This window comes from Penicillium manginii, assembly GCF_028828005.1.
Source record: "Penicillium manginii strain IBT 31320 chromosome Unknown utg000011l:1.0-1395921.0:1.0-1396616.0, whole genome shotgun sequence".
NCBI classification, from domain to species: Eukaryota; Fungi; Ascomycota; class Eurotiomycetes; order Eurotiales; family Aspergillaceae; genus Penicillium; species Penicillium manginii.
Genome location: NW_026643112.1, coordinates 942700 through 969309, shown reverse-complemented (window position 1 = coordinate 969309; position 26610 = coordinate 942700). Strand labels below are relative to the sequence as shown.

The window sequence follows — 26610 nt, the reverse complement described above, 5'->3', positions numbered from 1 at the left end:
TGGAAACACTGAGGCTATAGATGCTGGAAACCTGAGCCAAGAAGCTGATTCAATCCCCCAGAATCGTCTCATAGGCCTCCAGATTGACGAAGTCTTCCATCTTCTTTCCTTCTCTTGTATCTGAGTGATATCCTATAGATCTCTTCCAAACTGCTACCATGGTACGATCTCAGGCAGCAAGGCAGAATAATTATATAATCCCTTATCGCAGCACAATTCCGGGGTTCTTATCGATGACGTGAGGGGTTCTTGCGTTGGGCTCCAGCGATGAGTTGAACGAAACAAACATAAAAGAGATATCGTCAACAGCAACCCGAATATCAAAGAAACCGATACTCGTGTTCCATCAATCAAAATGTCAGACCCAATCCCATCCGCAACCGAAGCAGCAGACCAACCTCCCCTCCCCGCAAACGCCGAAGACCGCAAAGCCGCCGCTGCTCTCTCCTCCCTCAACACAACAGAGCTAGCCTCCTCCAACGGGAGTCCGGCAAAGGGTCGCTCAAATGCCGAGCAAGAGGCGCTCGACAAAGCGATGAGTCGGCTTGAGATTGCCGCGGGGCAGGGAGGTGCGCCGAAGAAATCATCTCAGCCGTTGAAGGAGGCCGAGGTTAAGAAGACGGTTAAGATTGTAGCCGCTGATGTTTCTTTTTTGGTACGTGTATTAAAAAAAGAAAAAGGAAAAAACAAAGAGATGATATGTGGGGAGAGCTCTGTCTAGTTGATAATTAGCTGACTTGTTGTTTTCTCCTGCAGGCTGAACAGCTAGACGTACATAAATCCAAGGCGACGGAATTGCTTCGCGCTCAAGAGGGTGATGTAACTCGTGCCATGAAGGCATTCATTACGCCGTCGTTTTGAGCATGATGTGATGGTTGCTACGCTCATTATCTACTTGTTTTGCTTATTGTTAGGGTACTTTTCAGACCTTGGGCAACAATAGGTCACCATTGCGGTAGAAGTTTCCAAGAAATGAGAAATCGAAGTCCAGCCACTCGGTGTCATAAGATAGACATCTCTGTAATTGATTGATATTGAAATAATTCGAGGCAGAATAAAGCAAGGCCTCAAGGCACGCCGATCCCATCCAGAATCCTATAACCTATCCCCCATACCCCAATCCACCGAAGAAAACTCCAGAAGTCCCCATATGTACAATGGACGACAGAATGTATTAAATTCAGACAAAAAAGTTCAAGGTAAGACGAAAAAGAAACAAGCATAATATGATCACCGCTTCAAAGGACTGCCAACGGCAGGACGGTAGAACGTACTCTTCCTCCGAGCAGCCTCCATCCGAGCGCGCTGTTGCTGTCTCGCGTCCTCTTCAGATTCCTGCTCCAGACTGAATGAAGGCACTGAAACAGGGAACAAGCCCTTGTTGCTCTGTTTGGGTGGGCAAGACTGCTGAACCAGCTGGTTTCGGTTGGAGAGGAAGTATGGTGTAGCGGGCGACATGCCGATAGCATCGAGGTTGGCAAAGTTGTAGCCAGGTGTTTGTGGGAAGGTATACTGGTCCGAGGAGGATTGATGAGTGGGGGTCGATGGAACATCCTTTTGCGGCGACGGGGGCGTAATCTTGCGGAATCCATCCATTGCGCCGCGGTCGGCTCCGCACCGACGGCCGCTTGCTGAGGGAGATGAAGCTTCTGAAACCTGAACAATGGTTCCGTTGACATTGCTCAGAGCGCGCGGTTCCATACTCTTGCGACGCTTTGCGCCTCCGCGGGGGATGATCGAGCTATCAACTGAGTAGGGGGGCTTCGTCAAGCCACTTGTTTTCTCTCTCGCAACTGGGACACTGTTAGTTCGGGTTCGAACTTGATCTGATGGAGGAAACTTACTCAAGAACCCAGCCAACACCAACACACTTCACCAGGCCCGATGCCTGCTTGACCTTCTCGAGGGTACGGAGGCCGCCATCCTTGTAGACGACATGGGTTATGCCAACGCGTGCATCCTTGGGATCAGCTCCGTCGACAGGAGACAGACTTGATCGGCCATTCCAGGACCAGGACATCACACACCGGGCGCCCATCTGCTGCAATAGCTCGACAAATATTCCAGATGCATCTTCGCCTTCGGTAGTGTGCACATCAACGTGTACAACAGCACCCTTGAGCGCTTGGCTAGTAGGCTTAGACTTGCGCGGGGACTTGGAAGGACTGCGAGCAACAGATTGTGATTTAGAAGCCTCCGATGAGCGCCTGGGGGCGCTGCAACGACGCTTCGGGCTTGGGCTTCTGTCGACTCGTGGCGACTTCCGGGTGGGAGAAAGAGTCGGGACACTGTCCACGAAAGGCCTGAATGCCGGCTTGCGGACACGGGTCGATGAACGGGTAGGCGATGCGCCGGAGAGCGAGTGACCGCGTTTGCGAGGAATCTTCAACGGAGATATTTCACCCTCCCCCTTCAAGGGGACCTTGGAGATGGTGTGGACAGTACGTTGCTCAGGGATAGCTCTGATCGGTGTTGCGGGGATGATAATTGTGTCGCTGTTCTCCTTTTCTTCATCGGAAGGCATGCCTTCTTCTTGGTGATCGATCGGCTCAGGTGTGGACGAAACTTGGCGGGCACGAATTTCTTCGTGTTCTTGCTCCAAAGCAGTATGATCACTGTCTTCGAAGATCTTGTTCTTCGATGGCGAATCCATGATCTCTGAATATTCAGTGGCGGCGGGGGACTTTTCGATTGCCACGGACACCGGTGACCTGGAACCGTCATCGGTCCGCTCCTGAAGTGGCAACTCCGCAAACAAAGACGGTGTGTTTGCAAGAGGAGTGCGTGAAAGGTCAGGGTATGATACATGGTCTGCCTCTGGGGTACTAGGCTCAACTGCTTTCTCCAGAGGACCAACAAGTGAGAAAACTCCTCGTCGGCGCGGTCTTTCAGGGCGATCCTGCGATGGGGTGTTTGTTTCCCAGTGCCCAAATTGTTGCGCCAGTGGAGTGAAGCCCAGATCAAGATTAAAGTTAGACTTCCGGCGGGCCGCGAAAATGGGCGTATCGGCAGCGGTGGGGACTGCCGGCGTAGGAAAATCGGTCTGGGTAGTTTCGAGAAGACTTTCCTCCACATCGTCCATGCGTGGCTCCAGATTGATATTATAGAGTTGGCCTCTGGACTTGGCGCTATCTTGCACGGAAACAGGTGTCGCATGACTGGCTGGGGGTGTAGGAGCTGGTGGGGGGATAGAGGGCATGCGCGCAAAGGGGTGAGTTCTCTGCTCGCTTTCATCCAGTTCATCTGGTAAACCAGCATTAAACATAATCTCCAACGTGGCCTCAGCGGGCACGACCATTGCCTCGTCATTCTCCATCTCCTCAGATTCGTAATCTTCATCCGACTGCTGAAGGCAGTGAACACTGTCTTGATTTTCATTGTCGTAATTGTTCTCTTGGTCACTGTCCGATTCGAGACTTGCTTGGAGTCGTTCAAGAGTGTCAAAGTTGAGCGAACGCTCGGAGTGCAACATTTCAAGATGCTCTTTGTTCGGACTCCGGGCCTCCTGTGGGGTAGGAGGTTGCAAGACTGGAGCTGCGAAATTCTCATCCGCATCTTCGACTTCAGTGACCGACGGAATGTCTTCGTCCTGGTCATCCACCTCCGAGGCATACTCTTGAATAGAAGCAGAATCCTCCAGAATCAGATCGTCTTCGACCACGGCCGATTGCTCGAAGGCCTTGAACGGTGCTTGTAAGGATTCCATGGTATTGAAGCAAATAGTACCAAAGTCTTCTGGTTCGTTCTGGATTTCCTGCTGTAACACCTCGAGCTCGTCGTGGATTTCTGTATCTGAAGCATTTTGTCTAAAGGTTTTTCCAGTGACGCTATGAGCGGCAGTATCGTGCGCTTCGGTCATTTCCACTCCAGGAGTTGGGGCTGGCTCGTAGATGTCTGCATCTGAAGCATTTCCCATGTCCAAATTTTCGGCGTCGCTGTCTTCAGCCCTGTCGCCCACCTCCATGGTTTCGACTCCAGGAACCGAAGTGGGGTCGCGCATCAAAACAGGCTCTGATTCACAGTGTTGTGTCACAGCATCCATCTCGAAGGGCCCATCATTGCCAACGTCGGCTTGCTCGATTTCCATTTCAGCGTCAAATTCGACGTTAGATGATCCCTTCAATAAGGGCGACTCAGACATGGGTCGGTAAGACTGTAGCTCAATTCCAAAAATGTCACGAGCAACTTCTTCCACCATATCGATATCATGGTCTCTTTGGCTCTCTGCCGAATGAGGCATGATGGGAGATTGCTTAGGAAGAGAAGTGGGTGTTGTGCTGATTTCGTCTTCTGGGGAAGCTTGCTCCGTCACCGAAGATTTGGGTGCGAATAGCGAGCTTTTGAAAGGTGATGCTCCCTTCTTAGCAGGGCTCAGGAACAACGACGTTCGGGCAGGGAATGCGGGAGTCGAGGTCGAGTTCTTTTCTGGAGAGTGCATGAAAGAAGCCCCCAGTTGGCCTTTCCGGGGTGACATCTTCAACGGGGAGGCTTGGGCTGGTGTGAAGTTTGGCGCGGAAATGGACTGGGAGAGACGATTCTTGGTAGAATCTGCGTGGCTGAACTTGAATGGAGAGATCTCCGGTCGTCTGGCGGGACTTGACATGAACATTGATTCGCTGAAGTCGATATTCCTTCCGGGTGGAAGCACCAAATGATCGTCATCCCCGTTGGCGTTTTGGCTGCGCTTGGGAGTGAAATTGATTTTGCGGACTGGAGAGCCGAGACCAGTAGATCCATGTTTGGGGGTAGAAGCCTTGGGTTCACCATTCTCATCGATCATACTGGAAGCCTTCTTAGGGGTGAAGTTGATCTTGCGGACGGGAGATGCAAGGCTTGGATTCTCGGCCGCATCCTTCATGGGCGAGTGAACAAGCAACCTGACAGGGCTGTTGACATCATCTTTGGTCGCAGCGAGCTCATCATCTTCGCCGTCGGAGCTGGCATATGCAGACAAGGATTTTGCCATCTGCTTGGCCTTTTTAGGGGAAAGAGGTTGCGCAACATCCTTCTTAGCAGGTTTCCGTCCACGGGTGGCTCCCGCCTTGCGGACAGGAGTACCTCCTAGGCCAGCCTTCCCTGTTGATTTCATAGCAGTCTTATTGGTAGTAGGGGCAGTTGCTGCGATCTCATCATCATCTTCTGATCCCGACTCCATCATCTCTTGGAAAGTGACCGTCTTCTTTTTTGCCGGACCACGCAGGATGTTAGACCGCATGGTGGTCGAGTTTGTCGCAATCACGATGTGCTTCGGCTCGGAGGTATCGCTTGATGGCTCTGGTTCGGGAACTGTGCGTAGGTTCTTCCGTCTTGTTGTTGATGTCGTCGTGGTAGGTTGAGTTGTCTTGTTTGTCGAGCCCTTCGGTCGTCCCCGAGCCTTCGGCGCATTCGTGGCAGGGGCTTCGACAGGGGCCGGTGCTTTCTTCGGCCGTCCAACGCGCTTTTTGGGTTCATTCCTGGCGGTCGGCTCTTCTTCAGTCTCAACCTGGGTTTCCTTCACCGGCGCAATCTTTCTACCACGAGCTGTTGAGGATGTGGTGGCCTTAGTCGCTGTATGGGCAGCAGGCTTTGCGCGAACCCTTGGCTTTTCTGGTTGCTTCGTCAATACGTCAAGCTCATCGTCGGTGTCATCGGAGTCGTAATTGGCGGGCGCCGCCTTGGCGGTTGTTTTCTTCCTGGCGTCCGCAGAAGCCTTGGCTCTCGCTGCAGAGGCGGCAGTGGTCTTCATAGCAGCTCGGGGTACAGTGCGGGACCCCCGTTTGGCGGGGGATTTGGGCAAGACAGCTGCGCGAGCCATGGCGGCGGGCAGGGCTGTGGGTTGTGTTGTTGATAATAGCGTTTGGATTGTTGTTGTTGTTGGTTGTCGTTTAAGAATTTGAAGGGCACGGGGGGGGCTCATGGCGGGGCTGAGCGGGTTGTGGTCGGTGTGTCGTTGAATGTCGTGGATGATGTGATGTGATACATTCAAGTTCAACGCGAATTGGAAGGAGCTGCAGAGTGGAGTGCGTTTGCTTTGTTTGGGCGCCCCTTCCTAAACGGGCTACCCTCTTTGTTTCTATGGCAACTGTCACGTGTTGCTGATTTGCGCCTCGGCAGATCCTCGGATCATCTTGAACTTCTTATTCACGATAGAGCATTCTCACAAAATACAGTATTTTTCTTCCATGAATCTAAGGTTATTACCGTTTTAAAATTCACTATCATTTTGCAATCAGGCTCCAGGCTCTTGCAAGCCTGCTCAGGTCACGGTGGACTCGGAGCTTGGTTCAAGTTCGGGTCACGGGAGTCAATGGATATATATACTACGTGCTTGGGTAGATACTAGGTACTACCAGAAATAGTAGTATAGTTCAAGTTTCAAACTTCAAGTGGAAAGCCTAGAACCTTGGAAGGTTCAAGTTCAACTTGAACCCAACTTGAATTCTCAAGATCGCATGATCTTTACCTGGGTAGCTACTATTCGCAGGGTTTTCAAATTCGATGCCAGGCGGGCTAGACAACCTTCAAGTTGGAAGTAGCCGAGGGCGGAACATGAAATGAAAAGGAACTTGAACTTGAAGACGATATTCGCCACTGGATATCTACTACCTAGTAGGGAATAGGTAATAAGTTCAAATTGTAACGCCTTTTTGAACCCTTTGCTTCCATTTTCCAATTCTTCCCTCGATCGCGTCTATCTGTTCCATTTGGAAGCCCGAAGAACCCTGGAAATTTCCTCTCAATAGTCTTATTCTCCAGTGTACACAAGCATCGATACTGTTAACGGTACAACTCATGCAGGGACGGTCCATGGGGTTTTTTCCTCCAGGGCTTTCTCGGGCCTGATATTGTCATATACTTTAGAGTAAAATTGCGCTTGAAAGTATGTCATTATTTTCAAGTCCTTCATGCCGAAGAGTTTTAACTTGGGTTCCAATTACGTTCAAGCTAGACCCCGGGCGCCCTGTGGACGGAATTGAATGTTAACTTCATCCTAACTATTCAGGGTACTGATTTTATGACTAGGCAGGATAACTCATAGTGTACTCCAGGGCTCTTTTTATCTCTAATATCGACTATCTACAGTACTAGGCCTGACATACCAGAGCCTACTCTGGCCCTGCTTAAGGATCTTCGAAACTTATTCAAAAATACAATACAAAACCCGTGCTCCAAATTCGCACAGCGAACGAATATAAAACAGATAAATAAATATTAAATCCAATTGAATGTGCCCAGATGACGCCATCATTATCAAGTATAACCGAAGTTCATTATGTACGAATTCTTTAAATCTAAGCCAGACTGAAGAGAGCCACACCAGCCGCAACAGCAGCAGAGAGCACGGAAGGAACAATAGCAGCAATGGCAGCGCTATCAGCGTCCTTGATAATGACACTTGGCTCAAAGACTCCGGGGTCCCTCGAGTCAATGGTGCCGTTCCAGCAGTAGTTCTTGAAGCACTGGGTGCAGACATCAGGGAGGGTATCACCAGTACGCTCGAAAGAGCGGCTTAGGATGGCACAGCCGACACAGGTAGTCCAGTTGCCATCACGAGTGCCGTTAGCCATGGTTGCAACTTCGTATCCGTTGTTGATGATGTCATTACGGACGTCGTTATCGCGGCTCAGGGTGAAGGTTGTCTCGTTAGAGAGAGTGGTGTATGGGGTGTTGGGGATGTAGACAACCAGCGGGGTAGGGCCGGTTGTGTTGGAGCTATTGCAACCGAAGAAGGTAGGTCGGGTGTTCAGGCCCAGGTTCACGAATGTGTTCTGGTCCGGCACGGCAGGGAAGGAAGTGCCGTTGCCGATGCCGGTGCTGTTAAGGCTGCGCTCATAAGTGGCAACCATGGCGGTACCGTTGGGCCAGCTGTAGGTGGTGTCGGCGGAGGAGTCGACAGCGAAGATAACATCGACGTGACGCTCGGGCTGGATCAGCGGGTGCAGGGGGATGTTTTGCAGATCCTCACCACCATCAACGACATCCAGAGCGGTTTGCTGGGCATATGGGGAAGAGTGGTTGTTGTAGTGATAGAATGGGTTGGGATCGTAGGAAGCGATATCATCATCAGCCTTGTCCAGCTTGTTAAGAATGTCGTTGAAAATATTCTTCACAAAGGACGGGAGAGAGGTGGTGTTGAGTTGGAGCAGGAACTGGTTGAAAAGAGTGGAGGAGGTTCCAATAATGAAACCAGCATTGTCATAACCCCCAACGCAGCTCTCGTTGCTAGGAAGAGAGCCACCGACAAAACGCGAGCCCAGGTTGTCAAGGGGAACGAAGCCGAAGATGGTCGGATCAAAGGTGCCGAACTCCCAAGGGTTGAATTCGTAGACAGTTGAGTTGCTGCCAACAACCAGCTCACCAGGGTTACGGCCATCAGCCACGACAAGGGGCATGGGGTAGCTGCCATCCTGGAACTCCGAGGTTTTCGCAATGGAGGACCAGGTGTAGTCGATGCCGCCGTTGCTGGCATTGAACATTTGATAGGCGAGAGCACGGCCCCTAAGTTTCATTAGCAAATATCCTCAGAGATGCTTGGGGGTATAATTTACCAAATGTCAGTGAGCGAAGTGTCAAATCCGGCCTTTTTCTTGCCCTCGACAGCTTCAGCAATGTCCTTGTAGTAACTGGCCGAATCCAGGAGCTGGATACCGCCGGTATCAGGACCCTCGAGAATAGAGTTATCGAACTGCCAAACGGAACTATTCTGCAGCTGATCAATGGTGGTGAAGTTGTTAATGTAGATAGAGCCCAGCAGCCAGCTACCACCGCTGAGACCAGCAACATAAGTAGAAGATTGAAGTAGACCACCAAGGTGACCATCGGTGGTAGCATTGTAAGTTCGGCTATCGAATGCCTTGATGGCACCAGCGCCGTTCATCAGCGCACGGTAACCACCACCAGACACGGCGATACCAATATTGGGAATATTTGAGGAATTGCTTTTGTGCTTGTTCAGCCAAGAAGTAACATCATAATCGCCGACCTTCACGTGGCCGAAGAAATCTGTCATAGCAGAAAGGGACTTGTCGCGACGGGTCTTGAGCCAGTCGGTCTCATTGGAGGAGAGCTTCGCGGCGCTGCGCACTGTTGGACGAGTTCCAGGGCAGCTAACTTTGGTCGGGGTGTAGCCATCGGGTGCATCGGGAAGTGCTCGGCCGAATACAGGGACGACATTTGCGGGCTCAAAGCCCGGGGGAGCTGCAATCGCGGCTGGAGAAGGCAATGGCTGTTAGCGGGGTCTGAATTGAGGAATGCTTTTTGGACTTTAACCCGAGGTGAGGTGAGGTGCTTATCACTGCGACCGCTGGGCGATGGGGGGGGGGTGGGACATACCGGGCAACGAGCCCAGGGCTAGAGACGCGATAAGGGCACCGGATTTCATGGTGAATGTGTTGTCGCGATGTCAACTCATTCAAATTCTCTTCGACGCGAGCAGCCAGAGAGAATACCTGGATCTGGGGAGAGAGAGAGAGCCGATCATCGCCAGGGGTGCCTCATAATATTTATGCGCCGGGGCCGCCGGAAGCTTGGCCAAGCCCGCACCGAAATTCAATGTGGTAGCTCACTCCTTCACTGTAGGCAGATTCAAAGAATCACTTCCGTCTCCATCGTACATTAGTGTTCCCGGGGACGACGAATGGTGGTGCAGCGAGTGGATGGTCGTCGTGTGGATCTGGTGATGTCAGGACGAACGAGCCCTTCCGAGCTCCACCAGGCGGTGCATAACTCCAAAACTAGATGAGGCCTGACCTGAGGATCTCGAGTCGTGTGGCGCAGGGCTGAGGTGAGCCAGTACGATGGATTGGCATACCAAAGCAGTATGAGTTTCGCAACCTTGGAAGGAGTATAACGCCCGAAGGAATCGTATGAGGTTGAATTTTGGACATCACGAGGGCATTCTTTGTACGTCATCACTCTGGCATTGCAGTCGCCCTCAATCTACAATGACTAATAAAGATATGGCTGTCGAATAGTCTATTCTAATTGATTCATCACATGAATTCATAAATATTTACACTAGTAATTATACTTCAAACGGTACTCTAATGCATCTGCCTACTCCGTACGGATTATAGATCCATGAAATCGCCCAGCCCGAACAAAAGAACAAGTCAAAACACAGGCATTCCACTAGTGTATCCCAGCATCCCTGAATAATCTTAACAAGCCACCCCCATTCGCCCCCAAATCCCCCCCTAGCCCGAGCCACTGAACCAAACCCTAGGACCCCCCTTCATTATGGGGCCAAATAATCCACCACGCTCCACCCTACTTGAACCATTGAAAATAATCTAAAACATCAATTCCCGGGCCTTCCGAACGGTCCTCCGAGTATCCGAACCTACTATACTAGCAGCCCTCATATTTAGGGAGTGTATTATTTGGCCCGACTGCAACCCCGCCAGGCAGCTATATTTTGTACCCGGACCTTTAGGCACAGACAAGAAGCAGCTCTGCGGCCAACCTGAGGAACGCAAGTAAGCAGACAGGCGTCCCAAGGTGTGTTTTACACCGCAAATTCGGGAGCTAACGGCCGGGGCTAGCGGCTTAGTCGATGGCAGGGTGGGTTTTCAGCTAAACAGGCAGAACAATAATAATAGACTCGTATTCGCGTTGAATTTTTTAGTTTCGGGGGAACACAGAGATCAAGTAAAATTTCCATCTGCGCTGATACTAGAGATTGAATAAGATCAAAATTAGAGGCAGGACGGGTGATGTTCAGGGCCCGTCGATCAGGGTTGGTTTCAGGTTGTGAAGAACTTTCATCGGCAGCCCGCGATCGGCGGTGGGGAAATTGGGTTCTCTTTGAATAGCCCCAGAACCCCCTCTGAGTACTAGGTAGAAGACGTTTAGAATGCTGTCCAAGAGCGATGAAGAAATAACTATGCACTAGATATCAAGGGAAATTAACACTAATAGTAACTCCGGAGGATGACTGATTCATGTGTCTGTATTTATCGTATAACATCATGATGTTAGACTCGTGAGCGAGCCACCCCGAGACACATGCTAGTAGTAGATGTGATAAATAGGTATTTCAACCTAATTATTCAATGAAAGTCAACTTGAATCATGACATGAGTCAAGAACTTGACTCGAAATATACCTAGATGTGAAATTATTGATTATGACAAACAACCTTCAAGTTGTTCCAAGTTGAAGATGGATATACCATGCAGCCAAAAAAGAGGCTACTAAGAAACTCCGGTCCTGGAGTGGAGATGATCTTATACGGGGATGGGCCATTGGCAAGGATTCCGCGTATTAACGTTGATACACAGACTGCGTTAAATTGTATGCTATTTTTTTTTTGAAGCTTGAGTATTCCTGATTACCATGGTCCATGCGAGAAAGCATTCCACACGGGACAGACAATGCGGAAATCACGCCCAGCCTCTCCGTTGGTATTTTTCTTAGGTCCGGTCTTCTTTTAGGTCCAATTTAGCCTACCTCGAGCAAAAGTTGTTAGCTTGTACTCGCTTTCCCGCGCCTCAGCCAAGTCGAGAATTTCAGAAAACCCCTCTTATGTGCTTGAGATGATTCAGACCCTTGAAGTCTGTAGGTGCTTGAATGTGAAGATGAAGTTGATTGCACTTGCGAAACAGCGGCTGCGGAAAGCAGTTGTAGGCTCTGCGGCTGACTTTTTGCCTGTACAGCCGTGAATGCCCGGTCCCATTCGGCGCACCGCTCGTCCTCGATCTTTCGCGCGGCAATCCCCTTGGCTCCTGGAAGTGTAGAGATACGGTCTGCCTCCTCACCGCGGCGAACAAGTTCCAGATACCGTAAATCGACAAGAGAGAAGGAGGTTACATTCACTGAGAAACAACAGTCAGAGAGGAAATCTGCAATATTGCAGTACAGTTGATATCTTACTTTGAGTTCGCTTCTTTCTCCTATCAACGTCAATTGCAAGAAAATAAATCAGCATGTCTTCATCTTCGCAGTCGTCATCATTATCTGTTAAATACTGATGATATTGTGAGAAAGCTTTGGTGTCAAAGAGGAAGGTGTCGTTCAGGATGACATTCGCGGGGGCGTTCTTCAGAATATGAAAGTTGAGAAAATAAGGTGAGCTGAATTCACCATCGCTGCCAAAACGCCATTTGACATTATAGGCCATACCGACCGTGTCTGTGGCCGTATTATCGGCAAACCTCAGCCTCGTTTGATGCTCATGTCCAGTTTGAATGTGCACCCCAATACTTCGTGCATAAGCCTCATCCATAAGTAATACCTTTGAGCCAGAATCAGCGAGAGCAGTCTGCACCTGGCCATTGATGGAACCCTCAAACATTGGAGTAGATGCACCGAGGTATAAAAGATGAAACTGCGAGAAACCTTTGGTAACTCTTTCTTTCACACGGCGAGAGAAGTTGGCGACGTTTGAGAACGTCTTCGTCAGTTTCAAAAATGGCTTCCCCACGATCACATTATGGATGCAGCTGGGGAGAAGCTGGAATTTAAGCCTGTGCACCTCATTTTCGCCGCGGAACCGGAATGGTACAGTTGCAGTCCCCACAGTCGTCGCTTGCTCCCCACTACCGATGGTGACTTTGCAGGAAGTATTCCGGCTTATCGGGAACCCCAAGCGAAGAGCATATGCTTCTTTCATGAAATTTTTCTTTGCCCCATAATCTCCAAGCGCATTGGTAGAATGTTCTGCGAGTTGACAAGGTATTTCGAAGATGCGATCATTGGAACGTGCACTTTCAAATTCCGATTCTTGCTTAACATCTGTTCCTCTCTTCTGATACGTCAATCTCGGGGTATTCGACGACCTCGATGAATGCAAAAATTCATAGTCTCTTACAATTTGCTCTTCTGGCAAAATGTCGGTTTCTTGCCGCATATTTTGCCCACAGACCAGGGCCTTGGTGGAGTAGAAGAGCTGTTGGAGAACGTCCGGGCGAGCTAACATTGCAAGATGGTGTTGAATCCTCCCAACCTCGGGACTGTGATCTGTATCCTGATTGCACCAATAACGCGAGACTCCAGCCCAGATTTCGCGGTCTTTCACATCAGTCTCTTCCACGGCCATGCGATATCGTGCTAAATCTCCCAGACACTCGATCCAAGTTTCACGGAATTCCGAGACAGTTTCAAACATTAATGTTAGCATCGAATAGGACAGATATATCAAGCTAAGCATATGATCCAAAGATTCCGGCAGATTGTGTCGTAATAACTCAAGGAATGAATGAATTGCATATCGCCACATGCGGGCGGGCATCGCGTATTTCCTCGCAAGGCGTTTGAGCATTTGGGTTGCTGATGGATGTTGCGAAGACAAGAAAAAATCGTGATGCTCATGTAAAAGTGTGCGATGTAAAGAGATCAAAGCTTGCCATTGCGACTCTGATATTTCGGCTTTTGATTGCGTCTGTTGCCTGTCGAGCTCGATACACTTTTTCTCCACCATAACTAGTCCGGAATAGATTCCTCGAACTTCGTTGATCAATAGCTCTTCTGTGATGTGATTGGGTTCTTGTTGAAGAAAAAAAAGCCTCGAATACCCATCCTGACCTGCCTTTATCGAGGAGGCCCTCGTTTCTGAATGAGCTGGATAGGTCGAAAGAGGAGTTGAATCGACTGTGGGTGGTTCTGACTCTGCTCTTTGAGCCCTCGTTTCTGAATGAGCTGCAGAGGTCAACATAGAGTTTGAATCGACAGTGGCTGGCTCTGAATCTGTTCTTTCATCATGAATCGACCTTTCGCAATATTCCCTATAGTATGTCAGAATATGAACGAAATACGACTTGCCTGGTTACGAATGACACACCGTGGAGGATCGTCCTCGTCGGCCACCATGCTAGTGGGGTCCTACCGTGATTTAGATATTCTGCGAGGATGAATTAGTTATTGGAGCTGGGGAAAATTGTATCTGAGACGTTGTGCGTAGGCTAGACGGAATGGAGGACTCGGATGCAATGCGAGTGAAGGATGGTTATAGTGTGTAGTAGTCGGTGAGACAACTATATGGAACAGAAGTCATAGATACGTGAGCTGGGCCCGCTGAGGACCGCGCAACTTGAACTCGTCAGGCAGCCTAGCACAGCCACGTTGGGCATCCATGGCTGCTGACCACTGGCTGCCTTCCGCAGGGCGTCTCCAGGGCCGATGGCCACACTGGTACGGGTTCAAAAGAGGAAGCTTTTGCTTGCAGATATCCACCTCGAAACATTATCTGTAATTAAGCAATTTTATGGCAGAAGCTCTAAACCTGGATGGTGCAGGGCTTGGGAATGCGCGCGACGGTTACCCTGCCCTCGCGGCTTGGATAGGACGAGACCCCGATGGCGAAACCCTGGTCTTCCGCAGGTTCAGGCAACTCAGCGCGCGCAATCTTCTTCACTTGCAGAGCCAGCTTATCCAACTGGAGCAAGAAATAGATGAGCTTGATAACGAAGCACGGAGGAGTAACGACCTCGACGCTCGTCAGGCATCGCGACGATGGGAGACACTCACAAAGCTTGCCGCTGATCCGGCAAGGCCAGAGAGGGAACGACTAGAGAAGGTGGCTGAGTTATCGACTAAAATCAAAGAATATGGTGCGTGTTTTACGCCGGCTGATACCTTTTGAACTAATTCTGGAACTCAGAAGAGGCACTGCTGCGACAATCTCGAATCGCCAGATTAAGTGGGCCTAGTGATCGCGTTCTTTTCACTTACCGCGATTATATCGAGGGGAACGCTTGGAAAGGCCCCTATCTTCCATCAGTCCCGATTATAAGTGGAAGAGCCAAGGATATGCTGAAAGAAGCGGACGATCTAGTCGCTCTGCGAAAGCCTCCCGATGAGGACATTCTCTCAAAACTTCTGCAAGATCACTGGGCTTTCCAGAGCCGCAAAACCATTGACCCACTCGATCGCACGACAGTCTACAAGGGTCAGTATATCGCACAGATAGTTGCCGGGATCAGTGTCCTATCTGCCGCAGTCCTGTTGGCTGTTGCCATTATCAGTCTTTACGTTATCAATGACGCGACTACGAAGTTGGGTTTGGTGGTCGCCTATACGTTGGTCTTTGCTCTCAGTATGGCGCTATTGACCAGTGCTAGGAGAGCAGAAATATATGGTGCTGCAGCCGCCTATGCTGCAGTGTTAGTTGTGTTCATTTCAGGAAACTTAGGGGGCAGTACCATCCTGAGCCGTCCATGATACTTAAAAATGAGAGCCTTTCCAAGGAAAAATTTAGCCGAGGAGACACGGTAGCGATTGAGGAGGATGCAGGGATTTCAGGTGAATCATGAATCGGATCATTTCGAGATGGCGTCCGCAACTTCTTGATTATCTACAGGACTAGCGGCTCTATGTTGGCGAACCACATTGTCACTTAGACCTCACAATCCTGTTCCACTACCCCTGGCGCTAAGTCCACCTGGGCACTACACTATATTAAGAGCAGATATAGGGAGTTAGCATGCCCTTGTTATCATCAGTATACGGGATTTCACCACAATTAATAGCACATGCCACCATCATGATGATTTGTTCAAGTTGTTATGTTTCTTTAGCCCAGGGAGTTTCGGGGATCGGCGGAAGCTGATCCCCAAGGCGTGCAATATTACCAACCTTGGAACCAATTAAGCCGGCTCACTAGCGCCTGCTTAGGTACTAGGTAGCAAAACTTGATAATATTACCTAGTAGCTCTTAGTTAGTAGGTACTTATGTTACTCCGCAGAGATAAAAACAAAAAAAGGTGTAGAATCATGAACCGTGCAAAATATCGCACTCATTTTAATACCTAGGCAAAAAAAAAAATGTATTTCTTACTAGTACAGCATATGCACAACCAGATATTTAGAGATTGAATCGCTTGTGCCTACTTATTCTATGCGAACCGGCCAATGTGGAGCGGAATCGAAGCAGGAATAGTACCCTACAAGTACCAATACTGCCAGTGCTTAGCCAGGTCACGCGACGCAAGGGAAAGCAGCCATAGTAGGCGACCCTTGATTCCAGAGACCATGAATTTAGAAATTAGTATTCAAGCGTTTCTGTAGATCCGCGATAGGAATGTTACTTAATAACCTGAAGACAAACTTCGCATCTTCGTATGTACCAATCCACTTTCAGATATTGCTTTAGCTTCAGCACATCGATAATTGAGAATATGATCTGATATTCATGATCAAATGAATGCTCAAAACCTCACCCACCTCGAAGCAAAATTCCTTCTCCGCAATGATATTGCCGTCTTCCAAAGTTTATCCTAGTCCTGTGCAAAGCATATTCGCGATTTGGATATGAAATTACATTCTGGATTATATAAGAAACTTTCAAGTCGTCGAGAGCTCTAGAGGATGGATGGTATTATTGAAAAGAAGCTAGTCGTCACTCTCTACTTACTACTAGTTTTTCTTCCTGTGCGTCAATACCCCGCCCAACCACGGAAGTTATCGCGATCCTTTGAGGCGCATAATGAGCCGGCATGTCACCTCAGTTGGGGAGGAAGTCGATCATTACTAACCTTTCCAAGACTTGCTGTCAGAAGAGGGTGATTTTTATGTCGATCTCTGGGACGCCTTGCAGGAAATTGCAGGTGCCAGTCTTATTGTCGTCCCTGAGAACATGCTATTTCAATGAGTCCGGATGAAAATGATCACCAATGAGGTCCCGAGGTCCAGCGCCCTTCTGTTTGGATATGTTCGGTGGATCTGGATAGTGGCTTCCAAGGTTAGTACTATGCCAGGCCCCACTGGCAGTGCCCAGATGGGCCAAAATATACTAGTAGTACTACCTAGGTACATGACTTGAAGTTGAAAGATCACTAACCTTGGAATAACCTCGGATCAAGTGGGTTCAACCTGTCAAAAGACTGAGCCCAAGGTTCTATGTCTGTTGCGGTAGTATCAAGATTTTACCCGCATAGTCATTGTAAAGCCCACCAGTAAACTCTGTGCTACGGAATTCTGAGGTTTGTACAGGGCCCAGACAAAAGAGACTGAAAGATAATGAATAATGCCGCAATCCAGCCTTGAAAAATAGGGTACCCAATATCTTCCTCCATAAATGATAAATTGAGGCTTATGTTCAGGCCTCCCAATACCCTTCCCCGCAAATTGGAGGCTCAGGGTCACGGTTTCACCTTGATCCCTGCAGGTACCCTTGTTAGACAGTAATCCATAGCCTCCTTCCTCACCTTTTCCCGCACCCCTCTACCTCTACCATACGAGAACTGAATACACTGCTTCCACACTGCTACGTGTACACTTTGTAGAACACTAAAAGTCCTAGTATCAAAGCGGTACCCTCAACCCTCAATTTAGGCGAGTGGGTATGGGGAGCCTTAATTCGAGGCTCGGGAAAGTTTAGGGTGCCCTCCCGTCCCATGCGGGGTTACCGCAGTTAGTGGAGCCTCAAACCCTGTAACTACATCAATCATGCCCGAGTGTGCTTACATGCATAGTCTCAATATTATTGGCGGATTTTAATAGGGGCACTGCAGGAATCTAGATAGTACCACATCGCCAAGAACCCAAGGCTTTTGTAGCTCTGTAACGGGGTCTAGCGGGCTGGTATACCAACCATGATATCAAAGATGGTAGTATCCCGAGTGGAGTGCATTATCCCCTTTCCTAAAATACACTTTGTATTCAATTGCGACGAGGAAATAACCACAAGAAATATCTTAGGCTACTTGAAGTTTGTTCAAGAATCGGCTTTTGTTACCGTTCATACTAGTCAAATCTGAATCCAGTCCGTTCAGTATATTTGATACCTTGCAGAGTCATTCTTTTTAGTCGTTACAAGTAGGGAGTCATTATTAACAACATTGATTTCATCAAAGTTTCCAGATCATAATATTCTTTTTACCGAAGAAGTTTTGTGTTTGTGAACCGTCCGTTTACCTCTGGTAGAGCAACGGCTACATTTAGGCGCCCCGTATCAGATCTAGCCTCATCGATCATTGGCCAAATCTACGAGGCTGAAAACTGCAGTAGCCACAGTCCAGATGCAAATCATTGTGCTAAAAAAAAGCAAAATCTTTCAACTGTTGACCTTTGGTAGAGTAATGGCCATATTTAGGCGCCCTGTATAAGATCCAGCCTCGTTGCTCATTGGCGAATTCTACGAGATGATTGAAAAGAACAGATGCTATTCACCGTATCTGGTACCTAGGTAGCTTGGTGATTCTTCCATTGAAGCGCAATATGATTGCTTGAAATTGCCGGTCCTCTGGTAGTACAGCTTTGTACTAGTCCTAGTGTCAGTGGTAGGCATATATAAACCATGGGCCTTTTCTCGTCGGATTCTACTTCATCAAACATTCAAGTTCAAGTTTCAAATTCTATTGTCAACCTTGGAATCTCCAAATTTCGATCTACATCTATTGTACAGCAGAGAACTTTGTTGAGTCCTCCGAGTCAACATCCCTCAAGATGATGTTCAACAGCTTCTCCTTGAGTACCATCGCGGTACTTCCCTTCCTTCTGGACGCGGTCGCTGCTCATCCTGAGCCTCAGCCTGAGTCTCTCGAGACCCGATCGCTAGATGCCAAAGTAAAGTGGCATAAAGATCACCACTGTGGAGGTGCCGGTGGTCCGAAACGCGACTATTCCGCCGTGCATGCTTGCCTCTGAGCCAATCTACCCTTTCTGTTGAGATCCTTGACCTCAGGGCTGGGTGCATACGTAAGTACCTCTTGCTCCTTTATCGAAGCTGCACACTCCTTTACTTAAATCCATGCCACAAGGCCGTTTCTGTGTTCCGTAGTACGAGAATCGCTCGCACAGCTCCACAAAAGCAACGGCATAGACAGACCAGGGGATAGGAGCTGATACACGACGCAAAGCTGCCGGACCGGTCAGTTCATCGGGATTTGGGCTTTCATCACCCAGTCCAAGGTGATAGGAGGGCGTAAGAAGCCCTTTCTCGGGGTAGGTCACCACGAAGCCTGGCTGAGGGAGGGTCTCTCGGTGGACCGGGAGATCGCCTTTGAGAGAGCCTCGCTCACGCCCAAACTCATCTAGCTCCATTTCGATGGTTAATTGACAAAGGAGAAAGAAAATAATGGGAGGGAAAAGGAGAATGAAAGAGATGAAGTGAAGAATTAGAGACGACAAAGGAGACCAAATAGTAGAGAGAGGAGTGATGAAGATGAAGAGTGGAACACGTGAAGTGAGAGAAGATGTGCAAAGAGGAAGGAGCGAGAGGGAGGTAGTGAATGTCGAGGAAGGAGCGATGAAGTTTTTGGCCCAAAAGGGTAAGATTTCAGCCTCATTTCTCACTCTAATTGAACCGCAAACACTGCACTGCATTGTAGACTTCCACCACTTCCACACGAACATTTTCCAACATACATTCCAATGCTGTACTGGATGTTCTTGGAGTCACGATGGGTCTGGACGAGTCAATTGGCGAATGCGCATATCAAGTTCCCAACCCCAATGCCTAGTGCCTCAGGCTTAACCTATACCTTCAAGTTCCTGCATGGAATGGAGTGCGATAAGAGGCACGACGGAAACGCAAAAGACAAACGACGGAATACATCTCCCCTTCCACAATCCCAGCAATTGACGGAAGGAACTATTGGCCAGTGCCATAGGTCTCGCCAAATGGTAGTCTTGCAAAGGCTTGATATCAATTCCAGCCATGGGACGAGAAAGTCCGACAGGACAATCACACAGGCCGACTGGTGGTTGAAAGCTTGTGTTCGCGTACTGTTGCAATGGCCAAGTCTCATCCGTTGGTCTTATCGAAAGTCCGAGGGACTGCGGCCTAAAGCCCCCTGACAAACATCTCCAACTCATTATACGCATCTGGGCCCATTGGTTCTATCCAGTGAGAAGGTCAGTCGGCAAGAATTATCTAGATGGTAGTCATGCTCGTCTTGAGCTAACATATTATAGCAAATGCTAATTATCTTCCTAGATCGACGATTATACGCATCAGCCTACAAGAAGTTCCTCTCCCAAAGCATCTACGGCCTCAGCAGTGCTGAGGCAATACGTCCACCTGCACAACACAAACCTTCAGACGAACAATCATACTTGCCACGAAATGGCGTTGAATATTCCGGATATCATACAAATCCAATCGCGGGTGTCGTATGCGCCGACCTATTCGCCAAGTCTTCGTCAATTCACCAGGGATGCAATGTTGGGCGGAACCCTAGCTACTTCACAATCCCAGTTCCCTTGGCTATCCATTTACCGTCAAGCAAGAGGGGCCGATGAAGCAATATTTCGAAGAGCCATTATGCAAATTCCGGCAAAAACCCAAAACGGGGATTTGTATACGCGTCGTTCCGCCGCGCTGCGGAGGCTATCAGTCTCGTGGCAACTTGTCTTCAATGGTCGGCAAGCCGGCACTTACAAGTTGAGTTCATTTCGTGGGATCCCAAAATAGGACGGAGGTCCGAAAGCCAAAAACATTACAATCAAACTCACGAGGTGGCTCACGGGATCGCTATGTCTTACGTCAACACTCGACTACGACTGGATTGACCGGGCCGGTGGGACAATCGTCGTACGGTGTGACTTCTCCGTCCGGAAACGAATCAATCTTCCACTTTGAAAACAAACAAACACTGAGAACCTTGTCATGCATTTTGTTGGGGCGTTGAGGTGCTATGTGCCAGCACAAGGTTTGTACCATATCAGGAATACCGAAGGTCATGACTTCAACCTACCGGTTAGAATCTTGAAGCAAGTGACCAAAACCCGTTATTAACCGGGATATACCGACTAAAAACGTCACGGTGCTCAAGCCTAGGTAAAATTGAATGGTGATGGCAAGTGTATCATCAAGGCCAGTCGGGCGACGGATGGCAAAACACCCCCTTGCATGGACAACACGAATCAACCGCACGCCGCGGCGCCCAACGAACAACTGACAGCATATTGTAGCTAAATCTATGACCATTGGATGAACGATACATGTCGCTCCAGACTCGGGGAGGGCCGAGTGTGCCTCAGGCGCGATATGACTGGCGAAAACGCGGGGGTCGCCTCCACTTCCCCAGAGTTAACGATGACAAGATTCTTGGCTTGGCTTTTGTGCGTCCCAGTCCCATGTATCCTTGTCACCACCTGACTTTCACTAAAACCAACCTGGAATACAATGAATTCCACTCGCAGGGGCTCCCCAGGCCCGGCAGGTATCGTGGGCTCGGGGACGGGGTTTCCTCTCTCGTAGATCGGCATAAGGTCACCCGTCTCATTCATGATGTGGTCGGATCCAACTGGACCAGAAATAACGGTGTGAGTCCAATCCAAAAACAATATGAATCGGCTCATATAGCGGGAAGAACAAGGGCACACTTGGAAAGGCCGTGCGTCGCCCGTGACCAGCCCTGCGTTATTCAGTCTACTTGGAATTAACAGCGAGGGACTCCGAGTGGAGGTGGAGCTGATCTGTCAAAAGTCAAAGTGGGTCGGATCATCATTGCATTAACTCGAGCGATCGATATGAGTCTAAACTATGCGCAAAGAATAGAAACGCGAAACAGAATCAATCACGCTGATCATAATCCCTAAGAAAAGGCCAAGAAAGCCACAAACTGCCAATGAAAACCACCGGCTCATCCTATTAATAAGAAAGAGAAAGAAAAGCAAAACGCCATGCCATGAAAGCCCGCCCGCCACGTGTATGCATACAATGTATTCCCCGTCCACCGAGGGACGATGGGAACAGTAGGGTATCACTCCAAGACAACCAGAATGCCTTTACCACGCGGCGTGACCACCGTCCATGCGCAGGTCAGAGCCAGTCATGAACGAAGAGGCATCGGAGAGCAGGAAGACCGCTGCACCACGGTACTCCTCGGGACGAGACAGACGGCCAAGCATATTCTCCTTGGGCCACTGGTCGCGGCGCTCAGGGAACTCAACAAACAGCTTCTCAACCATAGCGGTGACGATGTAACCCGGGGAAATAGTGTTGACACGGATATTGTACTGGCCCCATTCGGCAGCGAGGTTGCGACCAAGTTGGATGACGGCGGCCTTGGAGGCGTTGTAGGCGGGACAGATGAGGCCCTGTTAGAATCCCTGTTAGTCTGAATTCGAACAATGGATGAAAAAGGTAAAAATGCGGGGGAGGCGGCAAAGAAGGTAGGGATCCAATACGAGGCAGGCTGAAAGACAAGCCAGGTAGATACGTATGGATATCATCCGGCTTAACCGGGCACAAGGAGAGAAAGCAAAGGGAAAGACGAGTGGAGGGAGGGGGACTTACCCTATTGGCAATGGTACCACTCATACTGGCGATCATGGCGATGCTGCCACCGTTTCCAAAGCGAATCATCTGCTTCGCAACCGCCTGGGCAGTCATGAAGACACCAGTGACGTTGACCTCGAACATTGTATTGCTGTCCTTAGCAGAGTACTCGAGAGCAGGGGTCTCCTGTTGGATACCAGCGGCAGCAACGAGACCATCCATGCGTCCCTCGACCTGGGCAATGCCCTCAATGACGCTGTTCAGCAACTCGGTGTCACGGACATCGATGCGGCGATACTGAAGCTCAGTGCCAAGCTCTTTGGCGCGTTGCTGTAGCTCGAAGAATTCGGGAGCAGGCTCTTCCAGTCTGTCGAGAGCGTAGACCTTTGCACCAGCTTCGAGGAGGGCTTCACTTTGTGTGAGGCCCAGTCCACGACCAGCGCCGGAAACGAGAACGACCTTGCCGGCAAGACTGAACTCAGGCATGCGTGCCTGTTGGCCCAGAAGGACGGGCTGGCGGGTCATTGGGGCAGTGGGGACCTGGGTGGTTTCAATGGAGACAGACATTGTGAGACGAATTGTTGATTAGGATGAAGTTTGTGTTCGGCGGGAAAAGATGTCCAAGTATAGGAGTCACAGTGTAGTGAAGTATAAAGTCGAAGCTGATGTTTAGCCAAAGGCTTGAGAAGATAGAATTAAGAATTAAGATGGTGAATAAAGAACAACGGAGAGGCATACGACGATGACTTTAAATATTTCTTTTGGAACAGCAAACCCTCGATCCCATCGGCAGCATCTTGCCGAAGGGGGTGTGTCTCGTGGACAGCAGAGTCTGTCTGAAAATGGCAACGCAGAGCCAAGCTCACAAGCTCGCTCGGCCCAGACCCGGGGAATGCGCGTCGTGGGCGGTGCAGTTAGTCTAGTCTAGTCTAGTCTATGTCTATGTCTAGTCCAGATCAGAGCAGAGAAAAGTAGTGGATCCCGGGGAGCGTTTTAACGGCATGGCAAGCAAACAGGTTAAAAAATAAATAAAATAAAAAATAAAAAAGTACAATTTCTCCTGCTCCTCCCCAGGGTCTTGATTAATGATCCACCAAAAAGAGCCGAACTGGATTGAATCCTGCTAAACCACAGGTGTGTAAGATAGGGCCTTGTCGGCGTCCTCGAAATCCACGCAAGCGCGCAGGCATCTGTAAACAATATTCCTAGTCTATGATTTAATGATTTTCTCATGGCAGCCCAATATTGGCTCAGTAATCTTGTTGACCAAGACTGGTTCACCAGTCAAGGAAGAACCAGTCGATCGGATGCCTTATTCGGGCAAGCCGATCTCCCCAGATTCGACGCCACCGTTCACCTCACCTGACACCCCATGTCCCGGGGAACCGTCCCGGGGAGTTGTTGATCGCCCTGCTAATGTAAAATTTTTTCTTAGTAACTTTCTGCTACTCCGTACCCTATAGTTAATAGTAAGGAATTCTTTGTAGTACAAATTCCCTTCGGATCATGTGGGCAATCCGGCTTCCCCGTGCTGAATCCGTCCCTGTCCCTAGCCCCCGGCTGCTGGGAAACTCAATGGCCATTCCTGGGCAGATTTATTTTTTATTATTTTTATCTCTCTATTTCTATTACCAGATAGCGCAGTTAATTCATCACCCTGAACAGTTTCGCCTTCTAACTAGATGGGTTCTTGAATTGATACTAGTATCTACCTAGTAGGGAGTTTTCGCCACTGCCACCAGGACACCCTGAAGTATAGTTACGTCTTGACTGTACAACCCGACCGAGCTGCAAGCCGGCAATTTTTTGAGGCAAGACCATGAAAATAGAAATCAACAAACATTCGAAAATAAAATCCACCCCAGTCCACAATAAATCCGCAATCAAGGGGAAATGCAATTCAGACAGGGGCGCAGTATCAGATATTGCCCGTGTGACCAGCAAATTCTGCTGGGCGCTACGGTGCCTGAGCCTACTATTCTATATCGGGCAAATCCGAGGAAAAAGTCCCCTTGCACCAGCACTTTTGCTCTTCCGTGAACAGTCCCACCACGATCCCGTGAACAGCTAAACTGCAATAAACAATCGGCACTCGCATCGGACCCGCTTCTAGAATTTTCCCATTCCATTCCCCATTTCCAATCCCGGTCCCTTTACATACTGCACCTGCAGGCGCTTAGCGGGACCCCCGGCCGGCCTGGTCGGATCTAGATCTAGAGCAGATCGAGACCTGTCTGTGCTTCTCCGACAGCGTGAAAAAAATCTTAGAATATACCATGTCCAAACTTTGTCAATCCTACATTCTGATGCAGCGGTGTATAACAGCCAGCCATGCAGCCACCGCAGGCTGAATTCTAGTTGATTCTATTCCTTTTCCTACTGCTTTTGGTCCGTGCTCTGTCTGGTTGAGTTCCGGGACCCCGCGCCATCTGCACGGTTCCCCGGCTAGACAGGTCCACGGCCATGTATCACGATAGCGCTGGGAGCTACAGTGGATTCAGGATTCGTCAAGTGACCTCCTGCAGGGCGTGGGGGTGTATTTCGCCCAACCAAATTGCCAGTTCCCTTTTAACATCGACAATTTGTATCTCGTCGTCGATAGCTACTACGGGAGATTCCTTCACTCTCCACCGCATACTCGATTTGATAAAGATCGCCTAACGAAAGCCTTTTAGATACCCAGATACTACCTCGTGGCCCCATTTTAAATCCTTCCAGTCCTTCCACATTAGCCTATTTACAGCCCTCTCGAAAATTGAGAAATTCTGACAAACCGGTCTTTCACAATGCGCCAGCGCCACGAAGCCCAGCTCCTGTCGAGACAATTTTTTGGACGCGGAGTTGCTCCGATTGCATCTTACTATTCACACGGAATTATGACTATTTACCGATTCACCACTTGCTGAGGTCGCCTGAATGAAGGAGGGGGCAGTGGCGTAAGGGTAGAACGTCACTGGCAGCCACGCTGTGGTCAGTCGATTTCTGCTGTTCTCTCAATCATGTACCTCCCGCGCTCATCGATCAACCTCTCGCTTCGTTGATTCGCTAGCAACCTCGACCGATACCACACACACCCTGACCGTAACTATGTGCTCGACTTCCGCATCACACCTAAGCCGTGTGTACGCTCGACCCACCGCACACTCACTGTACTCAACCTTCGCACACCTTCGTTGGGTTCAACCCACACCCACACCCACGTACGGAGTACACATTCACCCTAGTCCTTGACAAGTAGCTCCGCGGGAACTTCAAAGCGACCGAAGTCCTGAGCTGTCTACTGGCGAACGTCCCAAGATGTTTCTTGAGACAGCGATTAATCTGTCTAATAGGCGATTTCGTACGTAAATACGGCATAGTTAGCCAGACATGTCCCGATAACCCAAAGGAGGGAGCTCTAGGAATCAGCTTCCTGATCCCCCTAGGCGTTAAAGAGTATCAACCAACCACCCACCCAGCCTGAATGAAGGAGCTGAGAAGATCATTCAATCTATCGTTCAAACCTTAAGCCCCTTGCAGAATTCGAAATTTTAGGCAAAGAATCGAGATCATTATTGGCAGATCCGTAGATCTCATCTAGGTTTCACAGCAGGGGCGATTATACAAGGGAAAAGCAAGTGTTGCGACCCCGTCCTCCTTATAAAGCTCTACGGTCCATTCCCAGGTTCTTCAATTTCGTCAATCACTTCAAACCATTATAAAGCGATATCTCACAACAACTACCAAAAATGCAGTTGAGATTATGTTCTTTCCTTCTTCTCCTGTTTTCTAGCCTCGCATTCGGCATGCTCCCCCACAAGTTATGCATGGACGCTCTGGGCGACATCGGCCCACAGATTGAGAAGAATATATGGCCAACTTTCAACGAATTGGTTTGCAAGAAGAACCGATGTCCGAATTACAAGAACTATCCATTTTTTGAGAAAGAGGTCATTAAACCTCTCTGGAAAAAGCTCGGCGATAGGGGATTAAAACTACCACCGTACAGCGGTGACGTCGAGAAGCTGTTCGATTCAATTGCGAAGGACTGTTTCCAGAAGAAAGAAACGAATTTCTGCAACATGAAGGAGGTACAAGAGGCCAAGGGTTGTGCGATTGACAAAGGGATGGGTTTCATAATGAAGCACTTGGATATGGGGGCCAAGTATGGAGGCAAAGAAAATTGCGAGATTGCGATCAAGTGTCTCAAAGACCCGAAAATATGGGCTTGGGGGAAATCAATCGTGAAAAAGTTTGCCAAGGAAGTGAAACCAAACCAATGCAAGTAGTTGTGGTGAAAAGGTACCAGCTATTCTTCTTTCAAACTGTTCTCCAGCGCCATGTTGAGCATCCATCAGGACATTGCTCGGTCTTCTTTTAACAGGCTTTGAGCCATTGTGTGGGCATCAGAGGTAAGAGAGCTACCGTGGCTTATGATTTGCCCAGTACAGTTCAGTGCTAATTGATACTGGACCTCCAGTGAGGAC

At 49.2% G+C, this 26610-nt stretch overlaps 10 protein-coding genes across 10 annotated transcripts; 5 read left to right on the top strand and 5 right to left on the bottom strand.

Annotated features, from left to right (window-relative positions):
• Positions 1 to 355: 355 nt before the first annotated feature.
• On the top strand, positions 356 to 861 carry N7533_013637 (huntingtin-interacting protein K; the record flags this gene model as incomplete). Its single annotated transcript, XM_057110287.1, has 2 exons — positions 356 to 655; positions 757 to 861. The coding sequence occupies 2 exons, from the start codon at positions 356 to 358 to the stop codon at positions 859 to 861; spliced, it is 405 nt and encodes a 134-aa protein (XP_056952989.1).
• A 369-nt stretch (positions 862 to 1230) lies between these two features.
• N7533_013636 (uncharacterized protein) lies at positions 1231 to 5794 on the bottom strand (the record flags this gene model as incomplete). The annotated part of the gene is made up of 2 exons (XM_057110286.1): positions 1231 to 1801; positions 1845 to 5794. The coding sequence occupies 2 exons, from the start codon at positions 5792 to 5794 to the stop codon at positions 1231 to 1233; spliced, it is 4521 nt and encodes a 1506-aa protein (XP_056952988.1).
• A 1477-nt stretch (positions 5795 to 7271) lies between these two features.
• N7533_013635 (lysophospholipase family protein) lies at positions 7272 to 9361 on the bottom strand (the record flags this gene model as incomplete). Its single annotated transcript, XM_057110285.1, has 3 exons — positions 7272 to 8478; positions 8529 to 9189; positions 9313 to 9361. 3 exons carry the CDS (start codon positions 9359 to 9361, stop codon positions 7272 to 7274), a joined length of 1917 nt encoding a protein of 638 aa, XP_056952987.1.
• Positions 9362 to 11809: 2448 nt separating this feature from the next.
• N7533_013634 (retropepsin-like aspartic protease) lies at positions 11810 to 13087 on the bottom strand (the record flags this gene model as incomplete). The annotated part of the gene is made up of 1 exon (XM_057110284.1): positions 11810 to 13087. One exon carries the CDS (start codon positions 13085 to 13087, stop codon positions 11810 to 11812), a length of 1278 nt encoding a protein of 425 aa, XP_056952986.1.
• Positions 13088 to 14182: 1095 nt separating this feature from the next.
• On the top strand, positions 14183 to 15138 carry N7533_013633 (uncharacterized protein; the record flags this gene model as incomplete). The annotated part of the gene is made up of 2 exons (XM_057110283.1): positions 14183 to 14528; positions 14579 to 15138. 2 exons carry the CDS (start codon positions 14183 to 14185, stop codon positions 15136 to 15138), a joined length of 906 nt encoding a protein of 301 aa, XP_056952985.1.
• A 3225-nt stretch (positions 15139 to 18363) lies between these two features.
• N7533_013632 (uncharacterized protein) lies at positions 18364 to 18564 on the top strand (the record flags this gene model as incomplete). Its single annotated transcript, XM_057110282.1, has 1 exon — positions 18364 to 18564. The coding sequence occupies one exon, from the start codon at positions 18364 to 18366 to the stop codon at positions 18562 to 18564; it is 201 nt and encodes a 66-aa protein (XP_056952984.1).
• A 33-nt stretch (positions 18565 to 18597) lies between these two features.
• On the bottom strand, positions 18598 to 18960 carry N7533_013631 (uncharacterized protein; the record flags this gene model as incomplete). Its single annotated transcript, XM_057110281.1, has 1 exon — positions 18598 to 18960. The coding sequence occupies one exon, from the start codon at positions 18958 to 18960 to the stop codon at positions 18598 to 18600; it is 363 nt and encodes a 120-aa protein (XP_056952983.1).
• Positions 18961 to 19371: 411 nt separating this feature from the next.
• Positions 19372 to 20160, top strand: N7533_013630 (uncharacterized protein; the record flags this gene model as incomplete). Its single annotated transcript, XM_057110280.1, has 2 exons — positions 19372 to 19669; positions 19856 to 20160. 2 exons carry the CDS (start codon positions 19372 to 19374, stop codon positions 20158 to 20160), a joined length of 603 nt encoding a protein of 200 aa, XP_056952982.1.
• Positions 20161 to 21651: 1491 nt separating this feature from the next.
• On the bottom strand, positions 21652 to 22711 carry N7533_013629 (putative short chain dehydrogenase; the record flags this gene model as incomplete). Its single annotated transcript, XM_057110279.1, has 2 exons — positions 21652 to 21963; positions 22163 to 22711. The coding sequence occupies 2 exons, from the start codon at positions 22709 to 22711 to the stop codon at positions 21652 to 21654; spliced, it is 861 nt and encodes a 286-aa protein (XP_056952981.1).
• A 3239-nt stretch (positions 22712 to 25950) lies between these two features.
• On the top strand, positions 25951 to 26412 carry N7533_013628 (uncharacterized protein; the record flags this gene model as incomplete). Its single annotated transcript, XM_057110278.1, has 1 exon — positions 25951 to 26412. The coding sequence occupies one exon, from the start codon at positions 25951 to 25953 to the stop codon at positions 26410 to 26412; it is 462 nt and encodes a 153-aa protein (XP_056952980.1).
• Positions 26413 to 26610: the final 198 nt, after the last annotated feature.